Genomic DNA, 21,771 nt, shown 5'->3' with positions numbered 1-21,771 from the left:
AGCATCACTCATGCAAAACTCAGTTTGCCCTTTTCTCACACAATATATTTCAAACTATGGATGAAGGGCTACAACCAGATTCCATAGTTCTAGATTTCTGGAAAGCCTTTGACACAGTGCCCCATTGCATGCTTCTTAAGTAATAGAAACCAGTAAGTTGTCCTTGATGGTGAGTTTTCATCAGAGACAAGGATGGCGCCCTCATAGCAGACACCCCCTTGTCATGGGCACCTTCAGTGCCAGGCGGGAGGGTTTGCATGCTTTGATGAAGTCAAGAGATGGGCTGGCGGTAATGTAGCTACTGGCAGGGTCACCGAAGCTGGAGTGATCTCGACTGAGGAGCCAGACGAAGTGTGTCCCACACCATAGGGTAGGGGGACTCTATAGGCTAGGTCTTCAACCCCTCTATGGAAGCTAACCCTGAAATGAAAGCCCAGTCCTTCACGTTCAGTGTTGAGTGCAAGGTTGAAACCCCTGCCTTGTAAAAAAGCTAATATTGTAAATAATTCAACAAGGGATGCCGGGCCACCCCTACAAAGAAAACTGTGCTAGGAGACAGGAATATGTTTTTATTGGTGCTTAAATTTGGAACATGGAACGTGCATATGGTGTTGCAAACAGGAGCGATGAATAGTGCTGCAGAAGAGGTGCTAAGGTATGGAATGGGAGTCATTACACTGAAGGAAATCAGATGGAAGGGAAGAGGAGAGATTTATAAGCAGAAATTCTCTCTGTACTACTCAGGAAAAGATGAAAGATGAGGGGCGTAAGGAGTTGGGTTTATAGTCTGTGAGGATATGCGTAGATCTATTATTACTTTCAGCCCACATAACGAAGAGTATTTACTCTCCATATGAAATACGAATTCCACAATGTGACCTTTGTGACTGTATATGCACCAACAGAAGATTCAGATGAAGATACCATGGACATCTTCTATGACCAATTATACGAGGTTTGTGACAGAATACCCAGATATAATTCCAAAATACTTCTTGGCGATTATAATACAAAACTGGGAAAAGAAGAGGCGTTCAGAAGTGTGTTTGGTAAGTAAAGTCTGCATGATGAAACTAATAACAATGGTATGAGCATTGCCCAGTTTGCTTCTGCAAACAACTTGAAGGCAGTAACTACCTGTTTCCCAAGGAAAAATATGTACATAGGGACATGGAAAATATCAGGAACAAAGAAGCAAACCAAATAGTCCACATATTAACATCAAAGAGGTGGGCATCCAATATGGAAAATGTGTTCACTTTCCAAGGAGCTAATTCTGATTGCAACCATTACCTACTAGGAACCAAAATGAGACAGAACTGCCAAAGGAAGTAGTACCATAGTAAAGAAATGGAATATAGAATAACCGAAAGATAGGTGTACTGTTCAAGGAGTGCCAAAAGATATTCAGACAGGAGATACAAACAAAAGATGGTGGAGATGATATAGACAAAAAATGGAACTCTATTAAAGATGCCATTAGGAAATTAGGACAACATCACATGAAATACTGGGGGAAACAAGGAGGCTTAGGAATGAAGACTAATATGATGATGATTGCAGACAGGCAGTGGAACAGAAAAAGGAAGCAAGGCTGGAATGCTTGAAGCGAAATACTAGATCAAATCAGGCATTATATACGAAAAGAGAGTAGAGGCAGTAACAGTATGTAGGAGGAAAAAAAGGGAAGCCGTGAAGAGAAAGATACAGGAGATGGAAGAGCACTACCAAAGGAATGAAAGCAAAAAAATTCTACAAGAAAATTAAAGAACATAAAAATATTAGAGAAGGAAAGTTGGTACTCACCATATAGTGGAGATGCTGAGTCACGATAGGCACAACAAAAAGATTCACACAATTATAGCTTTCAGCCATTAAGGCCTTAGTCAACAATAGACACACATACACACATGCACACACACACTCACTGCAATACATCCTTTGTTCTCGTAACCCTCCTGGCCTCAACCTTCGTTAGTCACTGTCCTCACCAACCCAGCCTCCTTCCTGTTCCCATTCTCACACTACACAGCCATCATTTCACCACCACACCCAATCTTTTAATTTCTTTTTATTTCTGTCCTTTCCGCTACTCCACCCCGACCCCCCGCCCCCCACTTTCTCTCCTGCCCTCTGTCTAAACTGCAGCACTTCACTGTCTGCCACCCCCACCAAACTATCCCTCCCCCTCCCCACCCCAGCCTCCTCCTTACCCCCACCCATTTGCCACTCCCATCATGCACTGGTGCTGCTGCTTACAGTGTGGTTTCAGTTGCCTGAGACTGCACACGTGTGTGCAATTTGCATTTGCGTGAGTGTGTGTGTGCATGTGTGTATGTATCTATTGCTGACAAAGGTCTTAATGGCCGAAAGCTATAACTGTGTGAATCTTTTTGTTGTGCCTATGGTGACTCAGCATCTCCACTATATGGTGAGTAGCAACTTCCCTTATCTAATATTGTTACATTCCATCCTGGAGTTACCATAGTTAGAAAATTTAAAAAGGAACTCAAGAATATAGACCAAGAAGAACAGTTTGTAAGGACAAAGAGGGAAAGTTGCTGACAGATAAACAAGATGTTCTGGATATATGGAAAGAATACTTCAAGGGAATTTTGGAGGGCAATCCTATCAGGAATGAGCAGCCACTCTATTATACTGCAGATCCAGAAATAGAGGAAGCAACATTAGAGGAAGTACAAAAGGCAGTGTTTTGTCTAAAAATTACACAGCACCAGGGACTGATGAAGTAACTGCAGAACTGCCAAAAATAGGGGAACTGATCTTCATAAGCAGATCCACAAACTTATTAAGTTGATATGGAATCAGAAAAGAATCCCAGGAGAATGCACCTTAGGTGCAATTCAACCAATACACAAGAAAGGAGACAAGACCTTTTGTTCAAATTACCAAGGCATTACCCTGCTGAATGTAACCTATAAGATCTTCTCTTGTATTGCTTACAACAGGTTAGCACCATATGCAGAAGACATTCTGGGGGAGTATCAGTGTAAATTTCAGCCTAATAGGTCAACAACAGACCAGATATTTGTGTTGAGGCAAATACATGAAAAGGCATATGAATATAACATTGAGCTTCATAACCTCTCCATCGACTTCAAGCAGGCCTTTGATAGTCTCTTTAAAGCACAGATGCTACATTATTTGCTGCTGCTTGGTGTACCATTGAAGTATGTCTCACTTAAGCAAGCATTATTGGCTGGTTCCACGGCTGCAGTGCAAGTGGATGCAGAACTGAACAACTGGTTTAGCATTAGTAGGAGTCAGATAATGGGATGCACTATCTACAATGCTTTTCAATCTGACTCTTGAAGCGGCCATGTGGAAGCTTCAGATATCTGGTTAAATAGGCGCAAAGTTGACTCAGATATGCGCTGTACAGGGTGGCAGCCAGTCGAGGCATATTTTAGGGAATTGGTTTAAAAAATTTATTTCAAAGGCCCAGTGAACTCTTTACAAGTTTTCTCCCAGAGTAACTTACATTGTATCTACGTGACACAAGTTGCCTGTCTTTAAAAACTGAGGCAGTTCTGTCCAGTTAAAGCTGCTGACAAGAGACGCCCTGAGACCTCTGCTGAAATTGCTAGCGAATTCACACCATTGGTTTTAGCCAATAGCATGCATGGGATACGGTCACATGTGTGGATGCTGGAGTGTTCTGCGGAGCGGAACAAAGTTGCCTCACTCTCTTGTAATCCAGACCTTGAGCAGAACAGACGTCTTTTTGGAAGACAGAGCCTCTGGCTCTGCTTTTCATACCTGACCACCAACGTAAGTTAATATGAACCACTTCCCCTTCCTTTGCCCATTTCAATTAATCATTCGACCTCCTAGACTGGCCTAAACTTGGTAGCTTCTGACCCATAGGCGCATCCCATGTACACCATACTTTGAAATATATCCTCTTTATTGTGCCTAATTTCCTGTTTTGTCATTTAATGGTAGCCCTGGATTCCCACTCTCAAATCCCAACCGCTCGACCTCCTGCACACTGTCATCACGAGGCATATGTAACAACCTTCTCCCCTCTTCCCTGCCTATATACATTAACAGCGCATGTGCTGATGATGTACCAATTATTAGTAGAAGAAGGGTATCACTAGAGAGGACAATACGCAAACTGAAAGAAGCCTCAAAACCTAGAGGCCTTTCCATAAATGAAACAAAGACTAAGTACATGAATTTCACCAGGAAAGAAAATAATAACTTGGATAGACTATCAGCAAATGGTTACAATTTTGAACATGTGCAGAATTTTGTCTATTTGGGCTCTAATATAATAATATTAACAGCACAAATTCCATGTCAACTGAAATAAAACTGTGTAGCCTAAGTGGTAATAGATGCTTCCACACGTTTAAGAAATTGCTGGCTTCTAACGTTTAAGAAATTGCTGGCTTCTAGATTATTACACAGACAGCTGAAGCTGCAACTACGTAAGGTCATGATCAGGCCAGTTGTAACCTATGGGTATGAAACATGGATGCTAATGAGTGCTGATGAGCAGCAGCCTACAATATTTGAATGTGCAGTGCTGCACAAGATCCATAGGGAAGTTCAAGATAATAATGGTTTCTAGAGATCTAGGATGTATACTGAGCTGGATCACTGCATACAAGGAGCTGACATCATAAGAATTATAAAATTTAGAAGAATAGCCAGATTTTGGACTTTTCCTCAGGATGGATACTGGAAGAACAACTAAAAAGATTTTTGAATGGAGGCCATCCAGAAGAAGACAGAGGAAGGCCATGAAAACAGTGGAGTGATGACGTGGAAGAAGATATAAAATTTCTCAGAGTACGAGGGTGGGGAAGAATGATGCTGGAGAGGGCAGAAAGGAGGATACTTATTGATGAGACTAAGAGCCACATGGGGTTGTAATGCCATGAGAAGAAGAAGAAGAAGTGATGAATTGCAGCTAGCTCTAAACGTGGAAAAATGTAAGGTAATGCTAATGAGTAGAAAAAACTAACTTATAATGTTTAGATACAGCATTACTGGTGTCCTGCTGGAAACAGTCAAGTTGTTTAAATATCTGGGTGTGTGTTACAAAGTGTTATGAAATGGAACGAGCATTTGTGAGAATTATGTTAGGGAAGATGAATGGTTGGCTTTGGTTTATTTGGAGGATATTAGGAAAGAGTGGTTCACTTTTAAAGGAGACCGCATATAGGACACCGGTGCGACCTATTCTTGAGTGTTGCTCAAGTGTTTGGAATCCATACCAGGTCAGATTTAAGGAAGGCATCAAAGCAATTCAGAGGTGGGCTCCTAGATTTGTTACTGCTAGGTTCGAACAACACATTAGCATTATGGAGATACTTTGGGAACTCAGATGGAAATCTCTGGAGGGAAGGCAATGTTCTTTTCGAGGAACACTGTTGAGACAATTTAGAGAACTGGCATTTGAAGATGAATGCTAAATGATTCTACTGCTACCAACATACATTGTGCATAAGGACCACAAAGATAAGATACGAGAAATTAGGGCTCATACAGAGGCATATAGATGGCCATTTTTCTCACACTATTTTCAAGTGGAACAAAAAAGGAAATGATTAGTAGTGGTATAGGGTACCCTCTGCAGAATATCTATGTAGATGTAAATGTAGATGTAGACTCCTCAGAAGCCATGGAAGGGTGTAGTATCTTCTTTGAACCACTTGTCCACATACCTGATGAAAATAGAGAATGGATTAATGAAAGATAGATTGTACCAGGGCACCAGCTGTAAATAGAGATTAATGTGTGCTCTGCCTAAGTGACCAGTGTACTGAATGATGTGAGACAGATAAACTAATGAGTCAGTAGTACTTGGAGTGACAGTGTAGACACTACATACCAGATGCTCAGTCAGTTATAGACATAGAGCAGACTGAGATACTGCTGACGGACCTTGATGCTCCAAAAGATGACCAGTCAGTCAAGTCACCTCATTTACCCAAAGCTAAGGAGTATCTAAATTATGTCATGTATTTATTTGGCAAGTGATTTTTCCAGTTTAGGAGAAGATCCTGTGCATCTGGAGAATGCTCTGTCAAGAAGTGACAGAGCAGACTGGATAAAAGCCATGAAAGAGGAAATAAATCATTTCCAGAGCAATGGTTTTGGGAACTTATGGATCTACCGAGGAATGAAAGTATCTGTGGAAACAAATGGATATTTAAATTGAAAGGGAAAGCAGAAAACTACTGTGATAGATTTGTTGCTAAAGGATTTACCCAAAAATTTGGTATAGAGTTGTAAGACGTAATACTCTTTGATCTCTCATTACTTTAGCTGAAATTCTTGATCTTAAGTTAATAATTGTATTAGTAAAGTGTTTTTCTAAGAATAGTTAAACAATGAACATCGAATTCCTTTAAACATTTTTATGACATCGAGGGTTCTGTTGGACTATCACAAAATCCAGCGCTGCATTCTAGATTGAAACAATGTTCATTCCAAAGTACATATTATTAGACAATGTGTGAAAATAAGGAAGACTTGCAGTCAATGGAAATGCCTGCTGGTGTGTTAACTAAAGTGCTTGCTATGGAGCATCATATGTATTTTATTCATAAGTAAAATTGTCCCCAGATTAAGTGGTAGTGTTGTATGTTGGTAGTCTGACTCCTTCTTTCATCTTTGCTGTAACTGTCTATGAGACACTGGACTGTTGTATGTTGGTAATCTGACTCCTTCTTTCATCTTTGCTGTAACTGTCTATGAGACACTGGACTATCTTTGTGTTAGTTGCTTCTTCGTCACACTGCATATATGATGTAACGCTGATGTGTGAATACAACTATTATGAATGATATAATTATTATTTATCCATCTCATCAAAAACAGCTGTATGTTCTAACAACATGCTACAAGCTATCTGTAGACACTTGAGGAATAAAGGAGAACCCTCATCTGGGAGCAGAAGCATTGATTCGTCGGCCAGCGCTTTCTAGCTTCGCACATGCACTACTATCTCTTCCATCTGCCAAATGCAGCACTGGCATTGTGCATCCATCCAGTGTCATGAAAGGTCATAGATATGTATTTGCATACATGTGTATGTGTGTGTGTGTGTGTGTGATGTGTGTGTTTGTACTCTAGCTCAAGAAAGGATATACTCAGAAAGTTAGCAAGTTTTCTTTCTTTTTTTCCTGTACTATCAACAGCTCAATGCTTCTGCTTTTTGATGAGTGGTCTCCTTTACTCTTAAGAATTTACATTCTATCAGAACTTTCCTAGTATAATTATAAGCTATTTGTGTTTACTGAAGCTCCTAATATGAAAAATGCTGCTGCTTCCTCAGCTGTATTAAACAGATGGTGTTCAGCAACAATTTCTACCTTAATTTCTACATGACCACACTGATATTCATCATACAGCAAATTATATGTAATTTTTTTTGGGATGGGGAGGTATGTGGGCGGGGGGGATGGAGACTCACCATACAGACACAATTTTTAATTTTTCTGTGAACTTCATCACAAACCACTTTCACAAACATATTTTCATTACCAACACTGTATTATGTGCGTGTTTGGGGGCAAGGGGAGGGGGCGGTTGGCAGAGGGGGTCAGGGGTGAAGCTCAATGCCATGGTCTGTGCTAGATCACAATGACACCGTAATGCAGAGTATCATAAACACAAAATTTCAATTATTCTCGACATACAAATAAAGGATTTGTTTTGGACAGGCAACCGATATTTTATACTTCCAGTCGTAATGTCATGGGAACAATTACAAATAATAAGACAACACTATTCATCTTGATTACTGGTGCTTACAAATGGTATTGGTACAAATGAAAGTGTTGTATTCCTTTGTAAGGAATTCCTTCATACTATAAAAAAAGGAATTTTTAATGTTCATCATCATTGAGTTGTCTGCCTTGCACCAGGTTTTGACTGCATAGCCCTCCATGCTTCTCTCTCTTCTGTGGTCCTCTTCATTCTTTGGTGCCCTCCTTGTGGCCTGCTGACATCATCCACTATCTGGAACCTTCTTCTGCCCTTCACTCTCTTTCCCAGAATGAAACCTTCAATTGCCTCTATTAGAAGGCAATCTCTTCTTAGATTGTGGCCTATCCAGTTTAGTTTCCTATTCTTCACCATCAGCAGGATCCTTCATTCTTCTCCAACTCTCCTCAGTACTTCTTCATTCCTGACTTTATTATTCCAGCTGATCTTCTCCATTCTATGCCATATCCATATTTCACAAGCTTCAATTCTCTTATTATTCTGCTTTCTCAAAGTCCACATTTCTGCTCCATACAAGTCCACACTCCATATTGAGCACTTAACCAGTTGATTCCTTAATTCATTGTTTAAATAATTAGTTAGGAGTCTTTCCTACTTCTGAAATGCCTCTTTCGCCAGATCCATTCTCACTTTGATATCTTGTTGACAATCCATGTCTTCTTTAATCCAGCTTCCCAATGATGTCTGACCCCAACTTAATTTTCACTTTTCTTTTCTTTAGCCCTATGACCATGCTTTTGATTTTCTTTTTATTAATTTTCATACCATGTGATGCACAGGCTTCATTCAGGTCATTTAGCATTTGAGTCAGTGTCTCTTGATTATCTACAAGGATCGCCATGTCATCTGCAAATCTTATACATTCAATTTTCCAACCACCTATCATGATGCCTCTTGTGCCATCCAAACAGCTTTCCAGTACTTCCTCCAGATATATGTTAGGTAGGATCAGCGAGAGACAACAGCCTTGTCTAACACATCCCCCAAGCTTACTGTCTTCTGAATCCTATTACCTATTCATACCTGAGCTTTCTGATTAATGTACAGATTTGTGATCAATCTTCTCTCCTTCCACTTTACTCGCTTGTCTTTCAAGGTAACTAACAGCTTATCCCACTGCACTGTATCAAAGGCCTTTTCAAGGTCTATGAAGACAGCATACACTTCTCTGTCCTTCTCTATGTATCTTTCGCTGATGATTCTTAAAAGTCCAATGGCATCTCGTGTTCCCTTTCTCCTTATGAAACCATATTGTTCTTCACCAAGTGCTTCTTCCAGCATACCATATAGCCTCCTATTCAGAATTCTAAGAATTACTTTAGCTGCCTGCAATATTAGGATGATTGTCCTGTGGTCTTCACACTTTTTAGGATTATTAGTTTTTGGGATTGGGACTATTATACTTATGTGAAAGTTTTCTAGCCATTCCCCTTTGTCATAGATGTAGTTGCAAAGGGAGGTCAACTCATATTCGCCTGTTTCTTTTAAACTCTTTAAGATTTCTGCTGGAATGTCATCTACACCACACACTTTGTTGTTTTTAAGTTCTCCCAATGCCTTATTTACCTCTGAAGCTAGGATAAAATCTCCTTTTTCATCTTCATTTACTGATTCTTCTTCCCAATCTGCAGTTTGGAAGGTCTTTGATCTGCTTCATAGAGAGTTTCAACATATTCTTTCCATCTATTCTGAACAGCATGTGGATCACTTAAAAGAGTTCCATCTTTCCCTTCTATCTCCATATTTGTTTTGTTCTTCCTTCCCTGAAATACCATTTCCTTGGCTACTCGATACATCTTTTCATAATTTCCCTCTTTTCTCTAGTGTCTCAATTTCTGAGCAGATTTCTCTCATCCATTTTTCCCTGGACTGGTCAGTTACTCTTCTCAGCTCATTGTTCAGTCTTCTGTATTGCCTTTTTCCTCCATCAGTTTGTGCGCTTTTCCATTTTCTATTCTGCCATCTTCAAAATTGTGTCATTGGTAACCCACGGTTTCCTTCTCCACCTGCACTTCGCCAGACCAGCAACATCTTTACTGGTTGCTTTCAGGGTGTCTCTGAACTGGTTCCACTGTTCATTTATGCCCTCTGTCTTTTCTCTTATTTTCCACTTGTCTTGGAACTCTTCTTATTAATGTTATAAAACATTTATTGGTGGTATAAGTAACTCCTTCAAGGTCATTTCATAGCAGTTTCCACTGAGTTATAAGGCTGAGGATCCAATTCAAATGTCCTCCACATAGAAATGCATTGAGATACAGCTATATATTTTAAGAACAGAAACCAGCTAATAGGAATTTATGAGGCATGTTTTGAAAGTAAGTGTATTAGATTTTCAGATTTAAAAAAAAATGGTATTTTAAAAAAATTACAGACTATTATTGATACACTTGTTGACTATTTTTCCACGCAACTGCAGTCCTGTTGAGTGCATGTGGTGAACCACGGCACTAGCTTCCTTATGTCCTCCTCGAGGAACTGCCCTGCCAGCCCGTTTCCCCAAACATTCCTCTCATCAGTATTCTCCTCCTTTTGTTCTGAATTCTCCTTTTGTGTCTCACAGTATTGTTGTGCATTGATGCTCTTCCCCTGAGGCAGAAAATTGACCAAAATCATGCGTTTTCAGCATTTTACTTTAAGTTTCATGTTCAGCATGCGTTTCCTCTGTGAGATATAAGAATCTGACACTAACATTTTTTTTTATTTATTTATTTTCTTTTTTTTTTTTTTTTTTTTTTGCTTCAATTTTTTGAGTTCAACTTTGATTCAGATTATTTAGCATTGCGATTCCATGTTGGATAATCAAATATTCTTCTTTTGGTGATTAAAACTATGGTCTTTCTAATGAGCCCAGTTTGTAAAGATTTTTAGAGCTCAGTTATTTGCAAAATCAGGTCAAAAATACTGGATTTTTTATATTTTTACAAAATCTTCAAGTTTGCACTTCATTTATTCAGTACTGGAAAGTGTTACATAAATGAAACTTTATATTTGAGAACCTTGTGTTGTCATGTTACTACATGCCAAAATTCACGTTTGTCATATCTTTAGGCCCTGAGAGCCAAACTTCAAAATTTTTTTAGGCACCGATTTTTTTGGGCGATTTTGTCTAAACTTTTCTAGCTGAATATGGCTTGTAAAATTCGTTTCGTTACTATTCTTAAGAGAACGCATAAAGTTGCACAAGATACCCAAATTTCATTTGTTTCAACAAAAAATTGTCCAAAATATAAGAGCCCAAATTTGCCAGGAGGATTAAATGTTCTGGGAAGTGAGTGTAATAAGGCACAGATCTTTGAAAAGTATCTCCAAGATGCACCATTATCTAGTTTATTCAGTTCACAGCTGCTGAAAGAATAGGCCTATAGTCGCAGAGAATACTGGTAGAAGTAAAGCTGTGAAGGTGTGTTGTGAGACATACTTGAATAGCATTTGCTCATGGAAGGCAAAAGTACCAGTTTCGAGTCCTGGTGCAGCACACAGTTTTAACCTGCCAGGAAGTTTCAGAATAGCTATTGTTATTTAGCTCTGTCTCTTTCCATCTAGGTTAGAAAGGGGACCACAAACAATAACAAATGTTGTTGGACACCACATTTTGTGTTCCACATTCTGAGTTTTGTTTTGTTCCTCTGATGAACTTAGTTAATGTGAGTCTCTGGTTTCTGTTATGAAGTTAAAGACCCAGTCATGCAGGTAGAAAACACATAATGTCATAATATTGGGAGATCCCAAGTAGAATATAAAGTTGAAGGTACTGGAGAAGTGAGAAAACACCAACAGGATATGCAAGGAGAACTTCAGCAAAGTTCTGAAGGTGGGAGACGACGCACTGTTGTAAATAAAGCTCTGGAAGGAAGGCTTTGCTTGGATAGCTCACCTGCTACACCACTTTCCCACAAAAGGCAAACGTCCCAGGTTCAAGTTTTGGTCTGGCACATAGTTTTAATCTGGTAGAAAGTTTCAAATAAGTACACACTCCATGCAGAGTGAGAATTCATTTTGGAAACAATCCCCTAGACTGTAGGTAAGCCATGTCTCCTCATTAGCCTTTCTTCCAAGAGTGCTAGTTCATAAGATATGTAAGAGAACTTGTGTGAAGTTTGGAAGATAGGAGATGAGGTATTCGCAGAAGCAAAGCTGTGAGGGTGGGTTATTAATCATGTTTGAATAGTTCAGTCAGTGAGCACTTGACCATGAAAGGCAGAGGTATGAGGTTCGAGTTCTGGTGTGGCTCGCAGTTTTAACCTGCCATTAAGTTTCAGGACAGCTTTTGTTGTTTAGCTCTGTCTCTTCCTCTACTGAGGATCCTTTGTGAAAGCCAAACTGAGGTGCAGTTAGCCAGTTATGCTTAAAAAAGTGCCAGTATTCTTCTATAGACCACATTCTCAGAAACTATTGTAGTCTGAAGTAGTGAAATTGGTTTGTAATTATTGTTAATTTTTCTAACTCCAAGGGAAATTTGTAACTGAATTGAGGATTTTTTGGTAAGGCAGATGCAGCACGTAATCTTGTATGAGGAGTCACTGAGAGATGTAGAAATAACTCCATCTGTGCCACAGGGAAGTGGCTTGGGTTTCTGGCTGTTAATTTTAGATATTAATGACATCAATAATAATAATAATAATGATAATGATAATGATAATAATAATAATTCATGACTTTCACCAATTATGCACTTATCTATGATGAACACCTGTCTGAAATTAGCTACAAAAACATTCATTCAGATGTTGGTAAGATTCCAGGGTGCTGCAAAGACTGTCAACTTCCTTCAAATGTTCAAAACCGTAAAATGGTTCATTTCATAAAACAAAAAATTAATAATTTAGGACTAATTATCAGTGAGTCACCATTGGATTCAGTCAATTCTTACAAATATCTGTTGGGATATGAAATGGAACGATCACATAGGCTCAGCCAGAGGTAAAGCAGGTGTCAAACTTCAGGTCACTGGAAGGATACTAGGAAAATGCAACCAGTCAACAAAGAAATAGCTTACAAAACAGTTGGGTGATGCACCCTAAAATATTGCTCACTTGTCTGGAGTTTATACCAAATAAGAATAACAAGTGATGTTGAACATGCACAAAGAAGAGTGGCACAGATGGTCTCTGGTTTGTCTGACCCATGGGAGAGTATCACTGAGGTGCTGAAATAACTGAACTGGCAGACGCTTGAATATAGACGCAAACTATCCTGTGAAAGCTTACTTCCGAAGTTTTAGGCACCAACTTTAAACGGGGAAGTTAGGATTACACTATAACTCACTACATATCACTTCCGTAGAGATCACGAAGTCTAGACTAGGCTAATTGCAGCACACATGGAGGCATTCTAAGCAATCATTCTTTTATCCCTCCATACGCGAATGGAACAGGAAGAAGCAGTAACAACTGGTCCAATGGAAAGCACTGTCCCATATACTTCATAGTGGTACACAGACTATAAATGTAGAATTTTAAAGGTTTCTGTCACAACTGTATATTTACAACTGTCAGAAAACAATGAACTTCTATGGGATAAGAGTTTCCTTGACTAGTTCTGAAATCAGTTGTATGAGTTGGTTGCCTATTCATTTATAATTCTTTATTTCTATTTATGAGTAGCTTGTTTTCTCCAACACGTTTAATTACTTCCTCCACTTCATACAAGTTTTCGTTTTTAAGATTCTAAACAGTTCAACATTTAAACTGTCTGCACAAAGAGTGACTGGAAAAAAATGCAACTCCAACTGGCTGATAAAGTAACTCTGGAATGAGAAACTGTAGCTGGTGTGTGCGAGTTTGAAGGAGAGTAAGTACAGTATTATTTGTTGCACCCAGCATCTTCTGGTTTGTGTGAATGAATACAAAACAAATTCTACTTCTAATATGTTGTCGATTATTTTTGTTTTGAAAATCAAGATGTCATTAGATTTTGGTATACGTACTGATACGGAAATGTGATTCTGGCATTTTGTACTCCTTAAATCATTTGTATTTGTGGACCTCTCTGTTTAAACAAATAGATTTATGGCATTTCTGTAGTTTTCTTGTCATTTTCACTGTTTGTTTGCACACGACAATGTAATTTTATTGAACGGCACAAGCACTGATAGTCACACAAAAGAATACGGTAGGCCTTGCTTTCATTATGATTTATGTTTTTTGTGCATTTGGTCCCATTGGCGTACCACCAATTTTATTGTAAACAGCAGATGCACAGTACACTTGATACCTGTCGTACTAAACTGCTTTCACACCACACTTTCTATCAAATCCACCAGCAAAAGCTTGGGAACTTGTAGCTCTAGAAAATGAGATAATTTCCTTGCTTCCCACCGTACAAAACCAACATTCACAACATGCTCATATTTTTTCAGATGAAAGCAATCCCCAGAGCTGTATTCAAGAACACAAGGAAACTCAGACCACTCGACAACGCAGATGCCAAGTTGTTGCTCCTGCTTGTCCAAATGAGCCTGCCCTCGCTCGTGTTGGTGCAGTATAAGCGGTGCACGTTATTCCTGCAGTACCTGGGGTTTAGGAATGGGGGTGGTGGCCTCTCATTGTGGATTGTCCTAAGGGGCGTCCTGACTCTGTTACAGGGTGTTACTCCCACAAAGGTCAGGTCAATAAGTGGTCAGCCTGTGATGGATTTGGTGGACCAGGTCCCTGATGAGCCAGTTTTTGGACCATTCAACCTGTCCATAGAAGACATGCACTGACTGTTGAAATCAGTCGCGGAGCAGCAGGATGCCAGTCTGCTTATGCAGTCGAGCTGTGGAGTAGAGCCATGGCAGGTGCATAGCAAGCCTGAGTGCCCAGTTCTGCACCCTCTGCAGTGCGTTCATGTGTGTGAGATGCCTTGTCCCAGACCACAGCTGCGTATTCCAGCATGGGACATACCAGTGCCAGATACAGGGTAAGGCCACGGTGGGGAGGCAGAGCTGATGATGGGTTGAGCAGGGGATACAGGATGTGTAGGTGCCCTATTGCTCTGCTCCTGATGTCCTGAATGTGAGGCTTCCAAGTGAGTTTCTGGTTGAGGGTGACACCAAGAAAATGGCCAGTCTTGCTTCAGGGAACAGGGTTTCCCATGATGGTGACTGGCGGGAGACCAGTAGGGAGTAATCTTTGTGTAAAGACCACTGCCTGACTCTTCGCGGCGTTTTGATTAAGGCGCCATTTGGTTGACTACGCACTGAGGGCCTCACAGTTGTGCTGGAGAAGATGTCTCATCCCCACCGTCATCATGCTCCGCACGAATAGTGCAGTGTTGTCAGTGTATAGGGCCAACTTCACTGGCGCCATGTGCGGCGCATCAGTGGTGAAGAGGGAGTATAGCAGAGGCACTCCAGCATGTAATGGACGGTGGGCCAAAGTGCCATCACCCAGCCAGATGTGGAACATCCTGTCAGCCAGGTAGGAGCAGAGAAGGACTCCGTGCGATGTCAGAACCCATGCACACAGAATTTGTACATGAGGCCGTTGTGCCACATGAAGTCTAAGACCCTGGAGACATCCAGTAATACTGCCCTGAGGAATTCCCAAGTCTCCAGAATGCACATGGCCTCTTCCACCAGCTGCATCAGTTTGTGTACGGTGGAACAGCCACTCCTAAATCCGACTTGTTCATCTGGGATGGAGTAGACGCCTGGTGTATAGGCTCTTGAACAACTTGAAGAGCAAAGGCAGCGGGTTGATGGGTCAGTAGTTCGCAGGATGGCATCCTTGTTCGCCTTGGGGATGGTCACCAACTCTGTGTGTTTCCACTCAGTGGGGTAGACCCGGGAATGAAGGACGTGATTGAAGATACCAGCGAGGATGTGATTTGTGATGCCATCAGCGCCTCCAGCCTTCTTGGTATTGAGCACCCTCAAATGTGCGGACACCTCCTCTTTGGAGATGGGGTTCATCTCATCCCCCTCGTCCCTGGCTTCCAGGAACACAGGGAGTTGCTTCTCTACTCAGCAGAGGTGGTATTCTTCTATGCCATCTTTCACCAGGATGAATGACAATTCAAAGTGGTCCGGTAATGCCCCTGCTTTGCCATCAGGGCTGCAGATCACTTCCTGGCCGGCATGGAGTGCTGGAATACGCTGTTGTCTGCGCAGACAGTATTTGACTATGCCCCAGGTGCTGTCATCCTTGGAACTGAGGGATGCAACCAGGTCAGCCCAGACACTGCTTCTGTTGGCCTCAACTGCAGCCTTGATTCATCTCTGCAAATGGCTGAGACGTTGCTTCATTGCTGGTTGGCGGATGAGCTGCTACTCCCAGAAGACTCTGTTTTTCTCCTGGATTGGATCTCGGATGGGAGGTGGGAGACTTCTGGAGAAGTCCCTGGGCTCCTATGGAGGGAGAGGGGAGACTGCATCAGCTGGTAGGGGAAAAACAGCAACACAGCATCTGCACCTATGTCAGTGGGGTCCAGGGAGTCTGAAAGTAATTGCAGGACATTATCGTGGAACCGCTCAGTGATGTTTTTTGGCCACAGTGGGGTAAGAGCTGCTCCGGCAACATCAATACTGAAGACCACCGGCAGGTGGTCCAATGATGGAGCACACTGGGCGGCAGCAGTCGTGTGGTGCTTGATGTCCTTGATAAGGGCAATGTCAAGCATGTCCAACTGCCCTCGGGTGGGGTAAATGGTGTGGTTGTGTGGACCCATGACCAGGGCGCTGTTCCTCTGGGCAGCACGATGAAGTTGACAGCCACTGATGTTCAAGAGGCAGGAGTTACATTCTGGGTGCTTCGCACTGAAGTCACCCGCAATGAAGACCCAGCCCCCTGAAGGCCAGCAGCACATCAATGCCCACCTCCTGAAGATGCCCACAAGGTGGCCTGTAGGCAGCCACGAATGTGAACTGCCCAGCAGCAGTGGAGACATTCACTCCTGTAGCTTCCAGGGTGGCAAGGTCCAGAAGTGGCACCTTTGGGGCCGCCGCTAGCAGGGTGGTGTCAGCTTGTACCAACACGCCTGGCAGGGCTCCTGACGGTACTCTGTCCTCTTGAGCGGCCGCGCCACCAATAGTCATCAAGTAATCAAGTACTGCTGGAAAATGTGGAATGCGCACTCATCAGCATCGCATCCTGAGTAGTCGGCGCCGGACAAGCATTGCGTAATAGCATACACTTGCAGCGCATTTAGCGGGCAGGTGTCCATGAAGAAATCTGAAGCATCATCCTTTGTCTGCTGGGTCATCATAAATAGGGGGCTGGATGGGGCCTCCGATGGGGCTGATTCAGTCGCCTGAGCCCATCCCACTGAAAGGTGATTCGCCACACCCTTTGTCTGAGTAGCGTGCTCCTCTACATACAGCACACTAACTCAAGATTGCCCCGCCAACCGCTGGCAGCTGGTTGGTAGCGCGTTGCAAGGGATTTACTGGTGAGTCACTCTGCAGTCGCGCCGTCTCCAAAAGGCCCATTCAACTTAACAGTAAAGGCCATCCGCACATGGACGGACCGAAAACGAACGCAAAGGGCAGGCCTACATCGACAACTGTTTGCTGTCTAGTCGGCAATGCAGTTCTGTACACGGAACAGCTCAGAACTGAGAAACTACAGTGCGAGATAGGTGGAGAGGTAGTACTGTTTGTCGCAGCCAAGCATCTTTGGTTGCTCTCGACATGTGGTTCTCTGTTATTATAATAGATTAATTAGAATACGAAGAAAACTCTGGATTAATCCGCACATCCAGTGAAATATAAACGGCAGGCTAAATACAGCAAACAAGGAGCTGTAACAGACATATATGAAATTCATACTTTTTGTAGGACAACTGAACAGTGCTACAGCGATATGGCCTATTTGATTTCTTCAGCTATAAAACATCGTTACTTTTGTTTTAAAATCCAAATATCTTTAGTTTTATGTACACGGAAATGTGGTGATGGTGGTCTGTGCTGGTTAAATCATTTCTATGTGAACACCATTATATTTACACGTATCGAAGATTTGTGGCTTTTCACTGTTCGTTCCCACGCGACAGTGTAATTTTACATAACGACAAAGCCTGCTAGTTACATCACAGTTATTTACATTCGCTTCCATTGACGTCTCGGTAATTTTATTTTAAACAACAGATGAACAGTACATTACACGTCATATAAAATTCCTTTCCCTTTTAATAGAAACAGCGCGGTGTGAAATGCCTCCCGCAGTAGCCTGGGAACTAGTACTTCCCGTGCAAAGCCAAAATTCACAACTTGCTAGTTTATCTTCAGGTTAAACCAATACAGAGCTGCGATCGAGGAAACGAAGGAACTCTGAGCGCTTGGTGACGTAGGCATCGAGTCGCTGGCAACTGGATGGCACACGCGTTGCAAGGTGACTGGTGTGTCATTCAGCAGTCGCACACCGTCTGCAGAGCCCTGTTTAACCATACACGATTACAGGAAGTGATTAGCTGCTGACCTATTATCAACTGACGTCGGTAACGAGTTGTATTTGTGTTGCTTCGTGTGCAGTGGACGTAAGTGATTCGTAAGCGGCCAGTTACCAACTCGTTCTCGTCAGAGGGTTTCATTTTCGAGTCGCTTCGTGTGTGGAGAGTGTCACAGTAATCCAGGGGGCGCCGACTTTCCAAAATTTCTGTGGGTGCATATCGATGACGGAATGTAATATATGTTTTCTGGCGGGTTCTGGTATTTTTAAAAATTATTACCTTTCATTTATATCTTTTATGAACACTGCCTGTGTCATAAAGATCTGTGCTGTGATAAAGTAAAATATACCGGTACTATAAGCACGCTTTCAGACTGCCATAGCTTCGAAGGCACATTCTCGGATTCGAAAAGGTTTAAAAAGTCAGCCAACCAGTAGAAAACCAAAGGTTTATTTAGCCCTCGACCTAGGTTTCGATATTTATAAAAATATCTTCATCAAAAGGATTGGGTCTTGGAGGTAAACTACATTAGCTGAAGCCGAGTGGCTCTTCTCATATATAAAACAGACATAAAAACCAGAACCATCACATGCCATGGCTTAAGACAGCAGCCAGATTGCACTCAGCGTACATCAGAATGAATGCACAACTGAATTCGCCCACTGATAAATGCTTTTGTCTACATAAAATTAAAACAGACGCCCAAAGAATGAAATATTCACGTAACGTACGTATTCACCATGCCAGTGACTACGGCCTTTAACACGGTGAAGAGCTAAATAAACCTTTGGTCTACTACAACTGGTTGGCTGAGTTTGTTCAGCCTCTTCAAATTTATACTATTGCTGAATCGCAGCCATGTTAAAGATTTTATTCTTGGATTCCTTATTTTTTTGGCTGAACATGCTTTCCACTGTTGCCGGTGTCAGTAATATCCATCTGTGATGACGACGGCAAAATATATGACAAATTAATCCGCGTTCCACAAGAGTCTAATAGTCGCGCAACGTTTGAAAGCTGCGAAATTTTTTGCCTGACGAAGACCTTTTGCTCCATGCAACGCGTCAATAGAGCCTTCTTCAGTCTACAATATAAGCTCCCGCGTTCTTCGAAGCCAATGCCGCAACAAACAACCCGGATTATGTGAAAACAATTTCTGTTACATCTAAACCACATCACCTGTTATGTTTTAGAAAAAAGAAATGACTACTAACTTAGTTTGTAACAGTCGACTTCCTTGTACCTCCGATTATTCTTTATTATTGCATAACATTGGCCAGTAGACATTTTAAAACAGTTGTTGACAATGGAGTGGGCGTACAGTACGGTAGCGAGTCACTTGTAAGGAAACATGAAAGCAAGCTGAAAAGACGGGATTTCATTCTCAGTATAGTGCGACTATCATTCTAGGAAGTGCCTTTTACTTGTCCAGGGAATGGCAAGGAACGTTCGGGGAGTGTGATCCTTGGTTGCCTTTGCTCAAAGACATCTGAAACGAACAAATAGGTTTTAGAGGTCAGAATTTTAACATCCATCCCAGTGTTTTAATAGTTCATTACTTTTTGATAAAGGAAAGTGAGAAATATTTACTTCATTTTTATCAAACTAAAAATTTTGTGCGCGCACCCACAAGATTATGTAAGTTTGTACGAGACCCGGGGCACCCACGTAGTCGGGGCGTATGCAATTATCTTCTCGTTAATGTGATCCGACATGCCTTCCACAGTCACGACACCTTAACTTCATTTTTTTGTAAAACAGAGCGCACCTGTATATATTTTTTGACTTCTCATTTTTTATCACTACAGCAGAAATTACCCATTTTAATACTTTCACAATACACGCAATTTCCTCTGTCCAGTAACAAGTACTAGGGCAGGCAAATTTTCAATGGCCTTAATATTTACAAACAATTGTGTGCTTCTTACCTGGTATATGCCACGGCCACCGTGTATAATGCTTAGCATACTATTCGCGTTCTCGTGTAATTCGATATCCGTCTAAATCTACTTTTTAATTACGGTGGTGGTTGTTTTGTACATAAATGTATTCTTCTACATCAAAGTCGAATACAATAAGACAAATGATGAATCTGTTACTGCATCATTACGGGATTTTTGTGTTCACCTTGATGCCAGACACCTTTAATCTCCAAACTAGCCGTAGCAATAATTCGCCCTCATCGGTTTGTTTTTTTAATTCTGAAGCACATGAAATGTTGATTTTCACAAAAAATTTCGTTATCGGTAATTGTAAAATGTTATGATTAGTTTTGTGCCTCTGTATCGACATTTTTTTTCTTTTTCTTACTTGACAACATTAAGAACACTTTTTTCCTTATAAGCATGACACTGCAGTTATCATTTTGGTTTGTGAAGTTACGTTGCCCTGCAACATTATCTATACACATCTGTAGCAAGTTAATATTTGTAGCTAATATGCCGGGCCGAGACATGAACACAGTCATGGTGATGAAACCGCCACGCTGGTGAATCGATTCATAGCTTCCAACTTCTTTGTAGTTCTTACAGTCCTATGGAAACTAACTTTGCGAACTTACCGACAACGAGTAATCATTTTATCGTTTGCATGTATTTATTTTATCATTTTGTGACTTTCCTTACGTACTTCTTCAGATATATCTCACAGTTTGAAAAGCAAAATAAAAATCAACTACAATTTCCTTGCGAAAGTAATTTCGAGTCCCGGTTCAGCATAACCTCCTTAGTATTTGTAATCATATGATAATCTAACACAGCGAGTGCTTTGTCAGATTCCAGACGATAGACCATCATGTTTTTCTTTACTTACCGGTATCATGTTATTTGGGTTACTGAAACTGTAGCGTGTACAGAAAATGCCGGGCTGTCTTCGAATAATAAAGGTATTGATCATGCTGTTCACTTTGTTTCGTTGTTTATACATACCTGTATAAATAGTTCGTTGCTGGAACGCGTAAGAGCATTTTCACCGGTCCGTTTACTGGCAAGCCACTTTTCCGTAACATCATTTGTACGATTCCAACCATTGCAAATCGGTCTGTGGCCGATGGTAACAACTGACTGATAAGAAATTCTGATTCTACCGTGTCAAACAGTTCTAATGTTTATACAGACATCGGATTGAGTCACGCCCTGTCAACAAACAGCAGAGAATCACGTTTACAACTACGAATCCGGTATCTAGAAGGAACCTTACTTCTTCCCTGAGACGCGCGGTTCATTTAATAATGGAATGATACGGTATCAGGTATTATTCGGACGATACCTGTGGAATGCACAGCGTCAACAGTGACTCGGCAGACTTATTTTGCCTCTAACTGATAGCTATATATGACGCAAGGTACGTCTTACTGTGCTCATAAAGATGGATCTGTGCGAAATCGTGTATCCATACGAATTACTGTTCATTGGACAAAATTATCGAAAACCACGAAAACTTCAGCGTAAAGCGTATGTCGCCATCGCCGAGGGAGCACGCACGGCCGGCAGCTGTCACAGGCTGCTTCCGTTGACACACTGTGTGTGTGTGTGTGTGTGTGTGTGTGTGTGTGTTTTTCAGCCCTTGACGTGTATCTACGACTTCGCGGCGAGCCGTGCTTCGGCGGGACAAATATCAGTGGTGTTCAAACGG

General features: G+C 41.4%; 1 protein-coding gene across 2 annotated transcripts in view; it reads right to left on the bottom strand.

Moving 5' to 3' along the window:
- The window catches only part of LOC124545454 (NADH-ubiquinone oxidoreductase 49 kDa subunit-like), a 173,233-nt gene extending 151,591 nt beyond the window's left edge, over nucleotides 1-21,642 (bottom strand). Inside the window, exons 1-2 of one of the 2 annotated variants that reach the window (XM_047124380.1) lie at nucleotides 21,406-21,642; nucleotides 21,066-21,272 (exon numbers count right to left, since the gene is read on the bottom strand). In XM_047124380.1, the coding sequence (XP_046980336.1) occupies nucleotides 21,066-21,166 (101 nt within the window). In that variant the 5' untranslated portion in view covers nucleotides 21,167-21,272; nucleotides 21,406-21,642. Of the gene's footprint in view, nucleotides 1-21,065 lie in introns of both variants that reach the window. The other variant, XM_047124381.1, reaches the window with a different exon arrangement.
- Nucleotides 21,643-21,771: the final 129 nt, after the last annotated feature.

Source organism: Schistocerca americana, chromosome 8, assembly GCF_021461395.2.
Source record: "Schistocerca americana isolate TAMUIC-IGC-003095 chromosome 8, iqSchAmer2.1, whole genome shotgun sequence".
Lineage (NCBI taxonomy): Eukaryota > Metazoa > Arthropoda > Insecta > Orthoptera > Acrididae > Schistocerca > Schistocerca americana.
Note: the sequence above shows the minus strand (reverse complement) of the source record. Positions and strands in the feature narration are given on the sequence as shown.